The following is a 15,092-nucleotide window of genomic DNA, read 5'->3' on the forward strand; positions in this document are numbered from 1 at the left end:
TCCTTGTCAGCTTGCACTGCCTTCCGCTCCACAATGGTGTGACCCTCTGTCTTTAATATACCAACCTTCCTAGTGAGGCCATTCTGGTGATTCCTACTAGGTTTATAAATCACTTGAAATTGAATTCAGTTATGTTTAGTGCATAATGCATTAATGGATCCTTCAACCACAATAACCATTGTAACTCGTGTGATCTGTTATCACTTTAATATCTTACCATAGAAATAACATCAGATGTATGTCATGCTATATATGAGACTGTGTTTTCCTCTCCATGGTAGAATCACTCCTCCTTGCTTTCTTTAACTTCTTTGGCATCGGTAAGTTCCAACCAGTCTATTTCTTGACAATATGCAGCGCATTGCACGATTACTAGCAACACAAAAAGAAAATAACGCTGAATTAGTTGTAAAAAATTCTTTCATATTCTGAATGCACCACGCATTTTGATGTCTAGTGGAACAGTACTAATTTTTTCAACGAAGGAATAAGACAGCAAATTGTTTCTGAATATTTTTTGACAAATTTTCTGCAGTATTATAAAATCCTGAGTGGTCGTCACTTGTCAACAGTTTATCCAGAGGCCATCCTGAGTAATCACATGTTTTTAATATTGCAGTTCTTGTAATGTGAGGTGAAACCTCTATGAAGTTAGTGTCAGTTGCGCCATGTACATTCACTTCAAAACTTCCCTTAACCACAGCTCAAGCTTCTCCACATTTTTTTAGAAAAAACAGCCCTGTCATCGAAATGTACCCTATTCCTTGGTTTTAAACCTCATAAAATCCTTTCCAGGAAATGCTGTAATGTGCGAGGCAAATTTTTCAACCCAAACAGCGTCAAATGATGTTAATACTGTCCCGAGTGAACTGTAAACGCCGGTTTCTGCTGGTCTTCCAGTACTAGTTCTAACTGATAGTAACCACTCCAGAGATATATGGTAGAAAATAACTTGCATTGCGGCAAATTTTCTAAGGAATGTGTTATATTTGGTATTGGACACAAATCTGTAACTGTACAATTAAGATATCTACAGCCACAGCAAAAATTATAAGCTTTTGTTCCACCCATACCGTTTCTCACGCCAACCGCCGTGGGTGCTCCTGAAGGACCTATACTTTTTCAATGAAGTTGTCCCTTAACTGTTGGTTAACCACCTCCTCCACCACTGGTTGTAGGTGATGAGGCACAAAATATGATATACAGTACTCTGCTGATCCATTTCCTGTTGTTATTGTGTATTGCATCACTGGAAATTCTTGCAAAGAACCACAAGGTTTAAACAGGTCCTGAAGCTCTAACAATGATTTCGTCTCTAATTTTTCCATAGCCCTACGTGTATGTAGACCCACAGCCACTTCTAATTTTTGAGGGATGTGCTCAACGTTTTAGAACCATGTATTTTGTAATTTTATTTGAAACGGGAAACAAATGCATTTTAATGTTGTGCATGCAGGCTGTTTTGCATATTGAATTCACAGCTTTCAAATGATGTGTATGTAAGTTATCCTGGTTATTAAAATAATAGTAAGAAACGTTTATTAAAGACATAGTCGAATGGAGCTTGCTGCACACAAATATGTGAATGATAAGATATTACAGGGTTACAGAATTACACTGTGAGATAAACAACAGAAATGCACAAAGGTGCGAAACTAGCTAATAGCAAAAGAAAGAAAGACAGCGTTTATTTCAAAAATAAAAATAGCGTACAAATGAAAATGAATTCTCTCAAGCACTTGTTCAGTAGAAAAGAAACCATGATTAGTCAATATTTTGTTTATTGACCTGGGACATAATGTACCACAGCTGATCCTCTGACTAACAGCCCAGCTTTGTATCTGCCAACAGGTTGTCCACAAACGCTAACACGTTCTCTGCTGCCTTAGCTGAAAAAGGACCAACTAAGCTAACGAATAACGTCTAGATTGGATACTGATAAACTGGGCAATGATCTGTCCTATTACGAAGGGGTGCATAAGCACGTCTGTGTTATCTGCGATTAATTGTGCTATTTACTCCAAACAGACCCAACAGATTCCTGAGTGACAACCACCTGTTCTCCTGACTTAATCACTGTAAAACCCGTATGTGTAACAAAAGGACATAAACAGGGAAGCTTAATCCTAATGTCACCTCATACAAAAAAACACTCCTTAATATATTCTCCTGTTATGCAAACTCATTGCATTCATTGGCATAACGCTCTGGCCTTCTAGTTTTGAAAAAGATCACTGAATAGGACTGAGCGCAGGGGACACTTTGTTCCAACAAATTACACGGTGTACACCTAACTGGGCACGTATAAGTGTATGTTTCTCTCATGTTACCCCTACATTCGCCCAAGTCAGTACCTAAGCTCACCTTGACGGAACCAACTTTTAAACCAACTCCTTTATGTGTGGCACTGTTGAAAATCCGAAGGATGTAAAACATCAGAAAAAAAGTTGTCTTCGCTTGCTACGCTGCGATGACGATGCTGCATCTAGACCCATGACGCTCGATGTTTCTGATTTACTTCTGACACCATTCGTAATAGTGTTTGGGCTGGCTGAGGAAGATAGTCCTCACAGATAGTGTGCAGAACGTGTACTATCAGCTTCCCGGCGGTCATGAAATCCGAAATGGTCTATAAACAACAGATCTGCTTATTAAAAAGCTTGTGCACAATCTGGTGGCGATGACTGAATAGCGAGCATTAATCTCAGGCAGTGATGGGCGCCTCAGCAAAGCACTTGGTCAAGTGAAGGGCTTGCACCTGACGAGGACGGCCGGCCAGGGTGGCCGAGCGGTTCTAGGCGCTACAGTCTGGAACCGCGCGACCGCTACGGTCGCAGGTTCGAATCCTGCCTCGGGCATGGATGTGTGTGCTGTCCTTAGGTTAGTCAGGTTTAAGTAGTTCTAAGTTAGAGGGGACTGATGACCTCAGAAGTTAAGTCCCGTAGTGCTCAGAGCCATTTGAACCATTTTGATGAGGACGCAAGCAAGCCAAAATACTGACACAACAGAAGGCGCGCCCTTGCCAACGTTAGCCCTGCATTCATGTGGGCAGCAGAAGTGGGTGTACATCTAGCAAGCTATGCCACAACAATGAAGGGCTAGGCATTTGGGTAGCACAATTATCCCAAATCCTGGACACCTTGACGACCATCAGAAGCGAGACGAGGTCGCCCAGAAGGTGGCACCTTTTTCTATAGCTGCCATTTGAGCCCAGGAAGCATAATATCTAGTAGCGACGCATGGATAACACCTAGTAGATGGTGCAGATGGACATCGACGAAGCTAAACTTGTCATATGGGACTCCTTGAGGACAATCAGAAATAGGTTGAGGCTGCCTGGAAGGTGGCTCCTCCTTCGATAGCAGCCACTTGAGACTTGGAAGCATTAGATGTAGCAGTGATGTATGGATAGCTGGTAGAAGATGATTCAGCTAGACATAGACGAAACTCAGTGTACCACGTGGGAATACATAGAAAGAAAGATCATTTATCATTTAGCTACTATATAGCAGGTCACCAACTGGAAGCAGCTAATTCCATAAATTATCTGGGAGTAGGCATTAGGAGTGATTTAAAATGTAATGACCATACAAAGTTAATCATCGGTAAAGCAGATGCCAGACTGAGATTCATTGGAAAAATCCTAAGAAAATGCAGTCCGAAAACAAAGGAAGTAGGTTACAGTACTCTTGATCGCCCACTGCTTGAATGCTGCTCACTGGTGTGGGATCTATATCAGATAGGGTTGATAGAAGAGATAGAGAAGATCCAAAGAAGAGCAGCGCGCTTCGTTACAGGATCATTTAGCAATCGCGAAAGCGTTACGTAGATGATAGATAAACTGCAGTGGAAGACTCTGCAAGAGAGACGCTCAGTAGCTCGGCACGGGCTTTTGTTGAAGTTTCGAGAACATACTTTCGCCGAGGAGTCAAGCAGTATATTGCTCCCTCCTTCGTATATCTCACAAAGAAACTATGAGGATAACATCAGAGAGATTAGAGCCCACACAGAGGCATACCGACAATCTTTCTTTCCACGAACAATACGAGACTGGAATAGAACGGAGAACCGATAGAGGTACTCAAGGTAACCTCCGCCACACACCGTCAGGTGGCTTGCGGAGTATGGATGTAGATGTAGATGTAGAGACCGACTGCTGCAGTGGGGTAGGTCTCATTGAAGGCGGCGACTGGGGACGAGATGCAGCTAGGCCGGAGTGATCAGTACTTACAGGAACTTGACCTGGCTTTATTATGATTCGGCGTCACTTTTGGAAGCGAAGACTCCATAGGAGCTCAGCACTGGGCCCCAGCATAGGGTGATTCAAGTCACCACTACAGTGGCCTGACCATTATGCCATACTGCAACAACGATATTACAGCCTTGGCAGACAGCTGACTAGCCTGCTTGACAAGGGTTGTGCAATCTGGATGGAGCGATGTTGGCGCCACATTTGAGATTTTTATCCTTTACCTTCACCGTATTATGACGAAACTGGCTTTTGCTGTGCGCTGTGAGTGGCGGAATTTGCATTAATCGTACCCATTGTGGGCATAACCTGTGCAATGTGGCATCATAGGTAGGACATGTATCTTACAACTACTATAAATGACAATAGCGACGGTACAAGCATAGTCAACAGCATTCCAAAAGCAGTACTTACATTAGAACACCGATCTGAGCCACACTTGACAGGTGAACAGTGACGGGAGTGCCGATAATCAATGCTTAATATTTCCTCGCTGCCACTGATGATGAATGTCACGTGTTTTATTGGTGAAATATCTAGTGGGCAGGCACAGCTGGACCAAACTGACGACAACATCACAAATATGTTCGTTTTGAACAAAGTTTGGAATGAAGTGACGGTTAAATTGCAAACAACATGTATGAGAAAACGTTGAAACCTGGTGGTAGTCAAAGGAAGGCAGGATTCGGTTACGATTGTGGACGGGGCCGTAATCAGCTACTATTGGTTGCCTTTTACAATTACATACAATTAATTTTAAATGAGTAATTCTAGACTCAGAAATAAGTAAAAAAATACCACAAGATATTAATGAAGGAATAAACAACAGTGTAAATAATAGTGTTTTCAGTGAGCTACAATTTAGCTAATCTCCATTAAATACAGATACAACAGATAATATTTTAAAAGCAAGCCACTGTGATCTGGGCAGAAGGCCTTACACGCCAGTAATAGCAATAAATTAAGCAGCTTACAAGTTACAAATTACAGGTATTGAAATATTAAAGGCAAGTCGTCACAAACACAGCAGACGGCATCAGACGCCAGGAATGGCAGTAAATAAGGTTCTAAATCTTTACTGCGTACATACAAATACCAAATTAGTATTTTGAGGCAAGCGACCACAATCACGGCTGAAGGCCTTACACGCCAAGAATGGCAATAAATTAAAAATTGTTTATGAACTCACAAGATGGTAACTCAGACTAGTGGCAGTGTAACGAATGACTAATGATAATCTTGCTGAACTATCTGACGTCTGATAAACCAAATGAAACGATGGAACAATACGCCAAAGCCAGAAGCGGCGGTCTGCACTGCATCCCCAAAACTGTGCTTAGAGTGCCCAGAACGAGAAAGGAATCACTACCACCAGAGTAAAAGCATCACCAACCGGTCCCCAGGGCAGGAAACTGGACCGTTAGCGGCCAACATTCAAGAAAAAATTACCGCTAGTTGAACTCAAGAGATGATATCAAGTTCAACGCACTAAATAGTAATAAGAAGTCGAGGAAAGTTAATCAGTTACGCCTTCCCCAAGCACTCCACTCGTTGCTCTTCACCTCGGCGACACTACGATCAGCAACACGAACAGAATTCAGTGGAAAATCGCGAGATATTACAATGGTGGAGGTTTCTGTACTTGGATTGAAATTCGCTCATCTTAAAGCTTGCTGGATCCGCTTTATGACGAGGTGGTGCACCCTCGTGACCACAGCCCTCCCATCCGGCAGTCCATGCGTGCCGCCAGCGGTCCCGGCGTCTTTCGCACAGCGCGGACCTGGCTCCTCTTGAGTCTCCAACCGGACTGGCCCAATCACAGGACCCGGAACAACAACGACGTCGCCCCGAAGATAGGGCAGCAGTTACTACATATCGATAACCGCCGCGGCTGCAACTAGCAGACAGGAAACGCTTGCGAAACCGAGTGGCGCCAGTCAATGTGAGAAGAAAACAGACAACTGCAACAATGCCAACTAAACGATACCGTCTGGCCTCCAACAGAAGGCAGGAACCTGCAAACAGCACCAACGCGAGCCGCAGCACGGCGCGAACGTTTCTAGGAATTATAATCTGAACTGTATGATACTGAGAAAGATACGTTCCAAGGGATTTGGAATATTTGTTGCCCATTAATTGTCAGATGCTTTGTTCTGAAGTTTGTTTTCACTGTAATATAGTGTTCAATATCTCATTTATTAATTTCTAAGTAATACAGTGAGCAAATCTCTTTAACTACATCATCAGCCACATTTACGGATTTTGTAAGGTGCGGAGCAAATGTAGCACATTTGATAAACTTACACAAGAGTTTTCTAGAAGATATTGACTAGTGAAATCACACAAATTTAATAAAGCATATTATAAGCGTCCAAGGTTGTGGTAGGAATGTGGAGCTTGTAAGATCCTATCGTGAGGAATTGTTAAGTAAATTTAAATATACAGCAGGTCATTTAAATGATGGTTTGAAATTAAATGAACTTTGAGAGAAATTATCGTACCACGTTAGAATTTAAGTCAGTGGTGGACTATGCGGAAATGTGGAAGAATTTTTGAATAAAGTGGAATGAGCTGAATCTATCTGCAGAGAAATTTAATAGTACAAACTTAAATTAAAGTAGTAACCTCTTCACCCTCAGTTCCTTAAAGAATAAAACGAGACGCTTGGTCATAAATGCTTTAATGTGCTAAATATTTGACGCTAAGCCGGTAAAATCTTTAGGGTGGAAGACTCAAAAACCCTAATTATGTTGGTTTCGTTACTTGGGCACTGTTTCCAAACTGCTGCACATTGGTCGCTTCCTTGGCTTTGACATATTCTGTTAACTAAACATAGTTTTTCATAGAACTGAAAAATTCAGAAAAAAAATCCCATATTTGAAGATAAAGCCGACGTCGAAGACCACAGGACGTAGTACTTTCGTTTCTGAGTTTTAATCGTCATTATTTCCATTAAGGCTCGTTGCCTGTTTCCATGTCTTTGATCCATGCTTTTTTACTTAAGATACAGTTCGGTAGAAATAAACACGTACCTTTTATAAACTGAAATTGGCAGTAGTACATTAGACAGTCTTCGAGCGGCGCTTACAATCCAGTAAAATCGTGCAGGTTCTTCAAAGTTTGCCGGCCTGTGTGGCCGAGCGGTTCTAGGCGCTTCAGTCCGCAACCGCGCAGCTGCTACGGTCTCTGGTTCCAATCCTGCCGCCGGCATGGATGTGTGTGATGTCCTTAGGTTAGTTAGGTTTAAGTAGTTCTAAATCTAGGGGACTGATGACCTTAGATGGTAAGTCCCATGGTGCTTAGAGCCATTTGAACCATTCTTCAAAGTTTACGTCGTCATATCTCTCCAACTACGTGTCACACAGTGATATAATTTCGTAAATGCATTTATGTGTATGTGCAAATTGTGTTGCGAATAGCCGGCCGGTGTGGCCGTGCGGTTCTAAGCGCTTTAGTTTGGAACCGCGTGACCACTACGGTCGCAGGTTCGAATCCTGCCTCGGGCAAGAATGTGTGTGATGTCCTTAGGTTAGTTAGGTTTAACTAGTTCTAAGTTCTAGGGGACTGATGACCTCCGAAGTTAAGTCCCATAGTGCTCAGAGCCATTTGAACCATTTGTTGCGATTAGAGTTGGTAGTACAGAGCACTCTATAAAAACGTCATACCTGAAGTTAAAGTGGAACTGCACAAACAGCGAAAATGTCGTAAGCGATAATCCTTTTCTTCCTTTCATTATTTTCTGATGGGTGTTAGGAGTAAAATTATCAAATATCTGACGAATATAGTCTGGGTAATTTGCGCACCATGAGTTACACTTTCATCATACCGGTACAATCATTCCAATCATGTTGATTTATTTCAAATAAATTGTTATCAATGTTAAAAATTTCTTTCCAGCAATTTTACTTGGAAGCAATGCACAGATAAGCAAGTCTTCTTCGTATGAATATTCATTTAGATATCACACAGTTACCAGGAAGATGGCCAGTCCAGCAACATAAGTCGACTCTTCTATCTGCAAGACGAATTATTTGGGGTAAGGCGGCCAGCTAGTTCTAGTTTCATGTGGGCTCGATTCTGACGTCTCACCAAGGAACACGGTCAGTATTATAAACTTTCCTTGTTCTCTACTGAAAAAGTGTCTTTCGAAACTGGTACAGCAGAAAGATGTTCTTCAGATTTTTCGTGTGCTATGTCTGCCACAGATGGTTTTATTAAATTCTCAGTGACAGTGTGTGCTTAGCCCGTTTGAGCAATGCGACAGCTGACCAAATATGATGCCTCCACGAATTTTTCATTCACGGTATTGGTCACAGAGTCATACTTTTTTACTTCTTAATAATTGGTCTTTTTATGTATAAAAAGTTCTTCATTATTTTCTTAGGATTCGGCGAGTATAATGCCAAATTTCGGTCTCCTTAGCAGATACCATGGAAGTATGTTTCATGTTTAAAAAAGCAGCACGAAAGATCCTGTTTTCTTCTCGAGTAGGTATTGAATGTCCATCCTAGGTATGAAGATATGTTTTTGGCTGCTTTTGCGGGAGAGAAAACTTATCTAGCCTTCTAATTATGTTTAATCTCATTCCTTAATCTAGTTTCTGTAATTCTGAAGGAGAACTTTCCAGCTACTGACAGTGGTGAAATGCCTCTGTAGTTCCTCCACGCATTGTAACCCCCTCTTCCCAAAATATTGGACTACCACTCTTAAACGGTATTCTTTCTCTTCCACTGTTTTAAATAGCAGTTCACTTGCAAAAAGTTTAATCGTTTGTACTTTGACGCCAGGTTTTTTAAAAAAGTTTCTTAATAATGATCTTCTTATAGCCTGGTTTGATTAAGTTTGGACATAAAACGCTGCCGTCCTGCACACGTATATTTCTGCCAAGGAGTTCGATTCCATTGCACTGGTTTAATAAATCGTGAAGTAACTAAATTTGACGATAATTCATTTACTATGCAGTGGTTAACTTAATCGTTCTTTGTAAAGCGTAGGAGCAGGAGATGGAGTTCTTAGCTTTTCTGGAACGGTTCTCGGAATATGGCATGTTCCAGATAGGAAAAATGGCATAGAGGACACTACTACGATAAATTCTAGAGTGCATGACAACCGATTTCAAACGAAATCAGAGACGTTCTGCTAGGATTATACCATTTATCTGCGCTACACAGTTTCACAGAGCAACAGTCGCGGCGCTCAGTTGTGAATACAATGCACGTTTCATGTGGTACATTGCGCAGAAGTATCTGTTTAGTACGCTAGTGGGGAGGGTGTCCCTGTCATGTTCGCGGGGGCCTCGAATTTGTGCATCGACATATGTTGTGGGTGTTGTAGTGATCTTGAAATGTAGCTCGGCATGTGGTTTTCGTTTAGATTAATCAATGTCCGTTGCTAATCTTAGACATCATAATACGTGAATGAGAGAAATACATTATGAGTGTAAAGGTACAAGTGAGGTTGAGCAAATCGGCATTGAAAGTGCTGAAGATTCTCCTTTTTTGGTGAAGTAATTTACACACTTCACTTGTCACGTAGCAACTGCAGGGTGATAATAAATGTTGAAAGGTTTGATGGTCAATGCCACTAGCATAGTCAAACTTGAAGGATTCAGTACGGATTTCTGTACTTCTTGTCCCTTCTCAACCAAAAGTCTTTAATTTTTTTTTTTACCGACTCATTGAACCACATCAGATTAGGGACTTTAGATCTTCTTTTACATCGTCTCAAGGAGACGTCTTTGATTCATCACCATACCAGAATATATACAGAATTCGCATTGTCATCAGCAGTGTGCTGTCTGTTTGTGCAGCTGTTCTCGAAGGTTCGAGGAGAGCGACCCGACTACGCGCGCCACATGTCTGTGATCGCTGGCGATGTCAGCTCACCGGACTTCCGACTGTCAGAGCACGACATGGCGGCCATGCGGCGTGAGGTCAGCGTCGTCTTCCACTGCGCCGCCAACGTCCGCTTCGACGACAGCCTGCACCAGGCCGTCACCACCAACGTGGTGGGCACCAATTGCATGCTGCAGCTGGCCGAGCTGCTGCCCAACCTGCAGGTCTGAGGAATTTATAGAACGGCGTAACATGCTCTTCGGGAAAGGGAGTGTATTTACACCGATGAGCGAAGATGCACTTATTGAAAAAAATTTGAAGCAGTCTGAAGACATGGTGGGATATGAATGTAGCCTCATACATTAGCACATAGCCTGCAGATATGTAAATAATTAGATTTACAATTTTCTGTGATCAGCAGAATGGTCACCAGAGCGCAGTAAATGCTACTTGTATTTACTGTTGTTATCAGGGCATGAGCAGCGTCATATTTTTGGTGATCATGGTCCGCCCCTGGTAGCTGAGTGGTCAGCGCGACGGAATGTCATACCTAACGGCCTGGGTTCGATTCCCGGCTGGGTCGAAGATTTTCTCCGCTCAGGGACTGGGTGTTGTGTTGTCCTTATCATCATCATTTCATCCCCATCGACACACAAGTCGCCGAATTGGCGTCACCTCTAAAGACTTGCACCAGGCGAATGGTCTACCCCACGGGAGGCCCTAACCACACGACATTTCCATTTGGTGATCACTGTAAAGAAAATGAAGATGCTGTGTATCGGTATGGAAGAAGTTTAGCAGCCTCATGTGGCTGGTCTCCATTTGGCTGTTAGGTTGAATCATGTAGGATCCATATTTGTGTGGCATTTGGATGCGATATTGGCCTGATGTGGGACTGCATGGAAACGTCATATTAGTCATAATTGCTGTCGTGGTTCCCGTGATCAGCATCTGAGCACCTCAAGGGTGGATCATGATATAGTAGACCAAGCATATCATAGCGCCTAGACATCTCTATATCTGTTACCAGACAATAGCTAATGAACTCCCTGCATCGCTCTGTGCACACCATTGGTTGGGGACTAGTAGCAGCTGATATAGGAAATTACTGTCCCAAGCGTAGGCTGGAGTTAACACCGTAACACAACCTGCCACACCTGGTGCTGTGACCGGGAAGTATGGACTGCTTATGAATGACATTGTATTTAACAATGACAGGCGGTTCTGCACTAACTCAGATGCACATTATTTGCGAGTTGGTGGCGACCTAGGGAGAGGTCCCCTCCTTATAATGTTTTGGAGGGGCACGACGCAGTTACTCGTGGCATCATGGTGAGGGGAACAGTTGTAAATGACTTCAAGTCATGTGTGGTATTTATTCAGAGAAATGTGACAGCACAACTATAAGCAATGGACATCCAGTATCATCATGTGTTAGCTCTCTTGTGGCAGTATCATAATGCCATTTTTCAGCAGGGCATTGATCTTTCACATGAGGCATGTGTCTCTATGAACTGTCTGAACCCTTGGCCAACGAGATACACAAAACACTGACAAAACATGTATGGACGTACATGTGTCCTCAAAATAACATGTATGGAAGCAACTCAAAAGGCAACTCCATCCAGGATATCAAGGACCAGTTACAGTGGTTGTGAGCCAACTTCCCCCAGGAAAGGATCCAATGGCTTTATGACATCTTTCCCAACCAGATCAGTGGGTGCATCCATGCCAGAGGGACTTCAGTATCATAGCCGTTAGAGGTCTCATATTGCCAAGTTCTTTGTAAAAATGACAAGATTTTGTAATCACCGAAATAACGTCATACACCCTCTCAACCATTGAAATTTCATTTCGTTTCCTCTTTCTCCTGTTCTGGGTGCTGCAATTTTTTGTCAAGCAATGTATTCGCCTTATTAATGCCTTATTGGTCCACCTTTGGAACGCAATGGAGTAGCTGTTTTGCATGGGATCGATTGGACGAGACCTCAGTAGGCCTATGCATAGGTGATGCAATTCGTGTAAATTAGACGCCAGTGATTCCTGGGCGTGAGGCCTGGGCCCAATAGTGAGCTTAAGTATTTTCGCAGGTTCATATAAGGAGAATTTGGTGGCCAAAACATCAATGTGTGTTTACTATCATGCTACTCAAACCACTGTAGAACGATTCTGGCCTTGTAACATGGGAAGCTATCCTGATGTAAGCTGCTGTCGCCAGTCAGGTGGGGAGGGGGGGGGGGGGGGGAAGATATCAGACATTAGGAGATGCTGGTGGTCCACAGTGAAGTTCAGTAGTCTGCAGCTGTCATGCACCCTTTCGATTACTATCGTAGGTCCCACTGAAATCCATGTGAATTACCAGCATACATCATAGAATCATCATTACCCTGCGCCCAGCCCAAATGACATGTTTTGAGCAGCCATTTGCTCGGATAATGGCATATCCAGACACGACCCTCGCCATGGTGAAACAAGAAACTGTGATTCAGCCGACCAGGCGAGCAGTAGCGATTGTTTGACCGTCCAATCTCGATGATCTTGTGACAACTGCAATGGTAACTGATAATGCTTTTGGGTCAACATCGGATTACGTTAAGTTCATGGTTTTAGAAGTCTATCTTCATCAATGTGAGATCTGAGACACTTATACCTGTTTCAGAATTTCTCTCCGTCGTTAGATCTGCCACAGATTGTCCACAACCAATCGTGTTTCAAAAGGTGGCCAAGCGTCTGATTCCCATATTCGATAAATAACCCGGAAGTACAACACCCCATTTCTTACTCATGAGTTCTCCTTTCTACATCCACTTTCCATTGATGCTCGCAGTAGTAGCTCGGAATCACCCAATCACACTCATTCTTACAATTAGATTAGATTAGATTAAATTTACACTTAATTCGTAGATCATGAATACTACACTTTGTAATGATGTGGAATATAACAGTTTAACAAAAGATTTCCTTACATGCCATCATTCAAGGTTTTTTTCTCAGTGGATGGAATTGTCATTCAGAAATTCTCTTAATTTGTTTTTAAATGTTGTTTGCCTATCTGTCACACTTCTGATGTAATTTGGTACGTGACCAAAGATTTTTGTGACAGAAAAACTACCCTGTTCTGTGCCAACGTATGATTTAACCAAACATAGTGAATTCAGCGTTTTTTCCAGTATTGAAGACATGCGCATTGCTATTGCTTGTGTTTTGGCATGGGTTATTTATTAAAAAATTCATAAGTGAATATATATATATATATATATATATATATATATATATATATATATATATATTGCAAAGCTACTATAAATATCCCTAGTTCCTTAAATAAATGTCTGCATTATGGCCTTGGCTGGGATCCAGCTATTATTCTGATTACAAGCTTTTGTGCAATTTATCCTTTTTCACCTAATCATACCACATGAAAGCGGTAAATAAAAACAGGCATAGTAAGCTAATTTACTTCTATCACCAAAATTTGCAATAACGTTAGTCACATAAATAGGTGAATTCAAATGTACCAGCAGCCCATCAATGCATTTCATCTAAGACAATCTCCCATCAATGCACCCACCCAAAAATTAGGAGTATTTTGGCTTAGCTACAGACTTCTTTTGGAACTCTACATTAATGCTTTGGTACCATTTACTGTACAGATTTGTATATACTGTGTTATATCGAAATTTTGGAGGGTTACTTAATAATTTTCTACAAGCCATTATGTTCAATTTTCTCAGTGAATTCTTCTTTGTTGGGTGTGATTACTATACTTGTATCACCAGCAAACAGGACTAACTTTGCGTCTTTTTGAATACAGACTGGCAACTCATTAACATACATTAAGAACCGAAAGGGACCCAATATTGAACCTTTTGGGACCCCATTCTTGGTAACATCCCAGTTTGAGAAATCTCCTGATTTTTTAGGTTTATGTGAACTGTTTGTTTCAATCTTCTGTACTCGTCCAGTTAAATACGATTAATTCATTTGTGCACTGTCCCACCCATACCACAATACTTAAGCTTATCTGGAAGAATTCAATGATTTACACAATCAGATACATTCATAGATCACAGAAAATCCCAACTGGTGGTGTTTGGTTAATCAGAGAATTCTAAATTCGATCAGGGAAAACATATATATCATTTTTATTTGAAGAGCCTTTCTGAACACCAAACTGGCGTTTTGTCAGTACTTTGTTTTTACAAACACTTGAAGCTACTTCTGAATATATTATTTTCAATAATTTTCGACAAATGTGTCAAAAGTGAGACTTGGCAGTAGTTGATGGCATGGGACCAATCCCCTTTTCATGCAATGGCTCTACAGTGGGATATTTCAGTGTATCAAGTACAAATGTCCGTTTTAAGTCAGAGATTATATATGTGGCTGAGAATCCTAATTATCTGTTGGGAATAAGCATTTAGTGCTTTGCTGGAGATGCCATCAATTTAATGCAAACTTTTAATTTTTAATGAGTTTATTATTTTCCTAACTTGTGAACGAGAGGTGAGTAATATTTCAATTTTATCGGATTTCAAAGGTATTGCTTCTTTCATATACATATAGTTTTGCCTTTTCTGATGAACCACTTTATCCTATTTTCTTCTGTTTACATTCACTTTGAAAAAGAAACTGTTTCAGTGAATGTGTCAGACCATAAAAATCTGTCCTCTGTCATAGTCACTTATGCTAGGCCGGCCTGTGTGGCCGTGCGGTTCTAGGCGCTTCAGTCTGGAACCGCGTGACCGCTACGGTCGCAGGTTTGAATCCTGCCTCGGGCATGGATGTGTGTGATGTCCTTAGGTTAGTTAGGTTTAAGTAGTTCTAAGTTCTAGGGGACTGATGACCACAGATGTTAAGTCCCATAGTGCTCAAAGCCATTTGAACCATTTTTGAACTTATGCTAGTGGATTTCTTTATTTTCGGTCAATATTGCCTTTAGATTGATTCCTTTCTTAGATCCTCTTACTTGCTTTCTTACAGAGCCTCGTGTCTGCAAAGCCACCAAA

At 41.7% G+C, this 15,092-nt stretch overlaps 2 protein-coding genes across 2 annotated transcripts in view; both read left to right on the forward strand.

Moving 5' to 3' along the window:
• Positions 1–15,092, forward strand: part of LOC126418730 (fatty acyl-CoA reductase 1-like) — a 498,968-nt gene that overhangs the window by 37,714 nt on the left and 446,162 nt on the right. The window lies entirely within an intron of this gene.
• The window catches only part of LOC126419724 (fatty acyl-CoA reductase 1-like), a 35,296-nt gene that overhangs the window by 2,528 nt on the left and 17,676 nt on the right, over positions 1–15,092 (forward strand). The window contains exon 2 of the mRNA XM_050086904.1: positions 10,059–10,307. Coding sequence (XP_049942861.1) covers positions 10,059–10,307 — 249 coding nt within the window. The remainder of the gene's footprint in view (positions 1–10,058; positions 10,308–15,092) is intronic.

The sequence above is a fragment of the Schistocerca serialis genome, chromosome 9 (genome assembly GCF_023864345.2).
Source record: "Schistocerca serialis cubense isolate TAMUIC-IGC-003099 chromosome 9, iqSchSeri2.2, whole genome shotgun sequence".
NCBI classification, from domain to species: Eukaryota; Metazoa; Arthropoda; class Insecta; order Orthoptera; family Acrididae; genus Schistocerca; species Schistocerca serialis.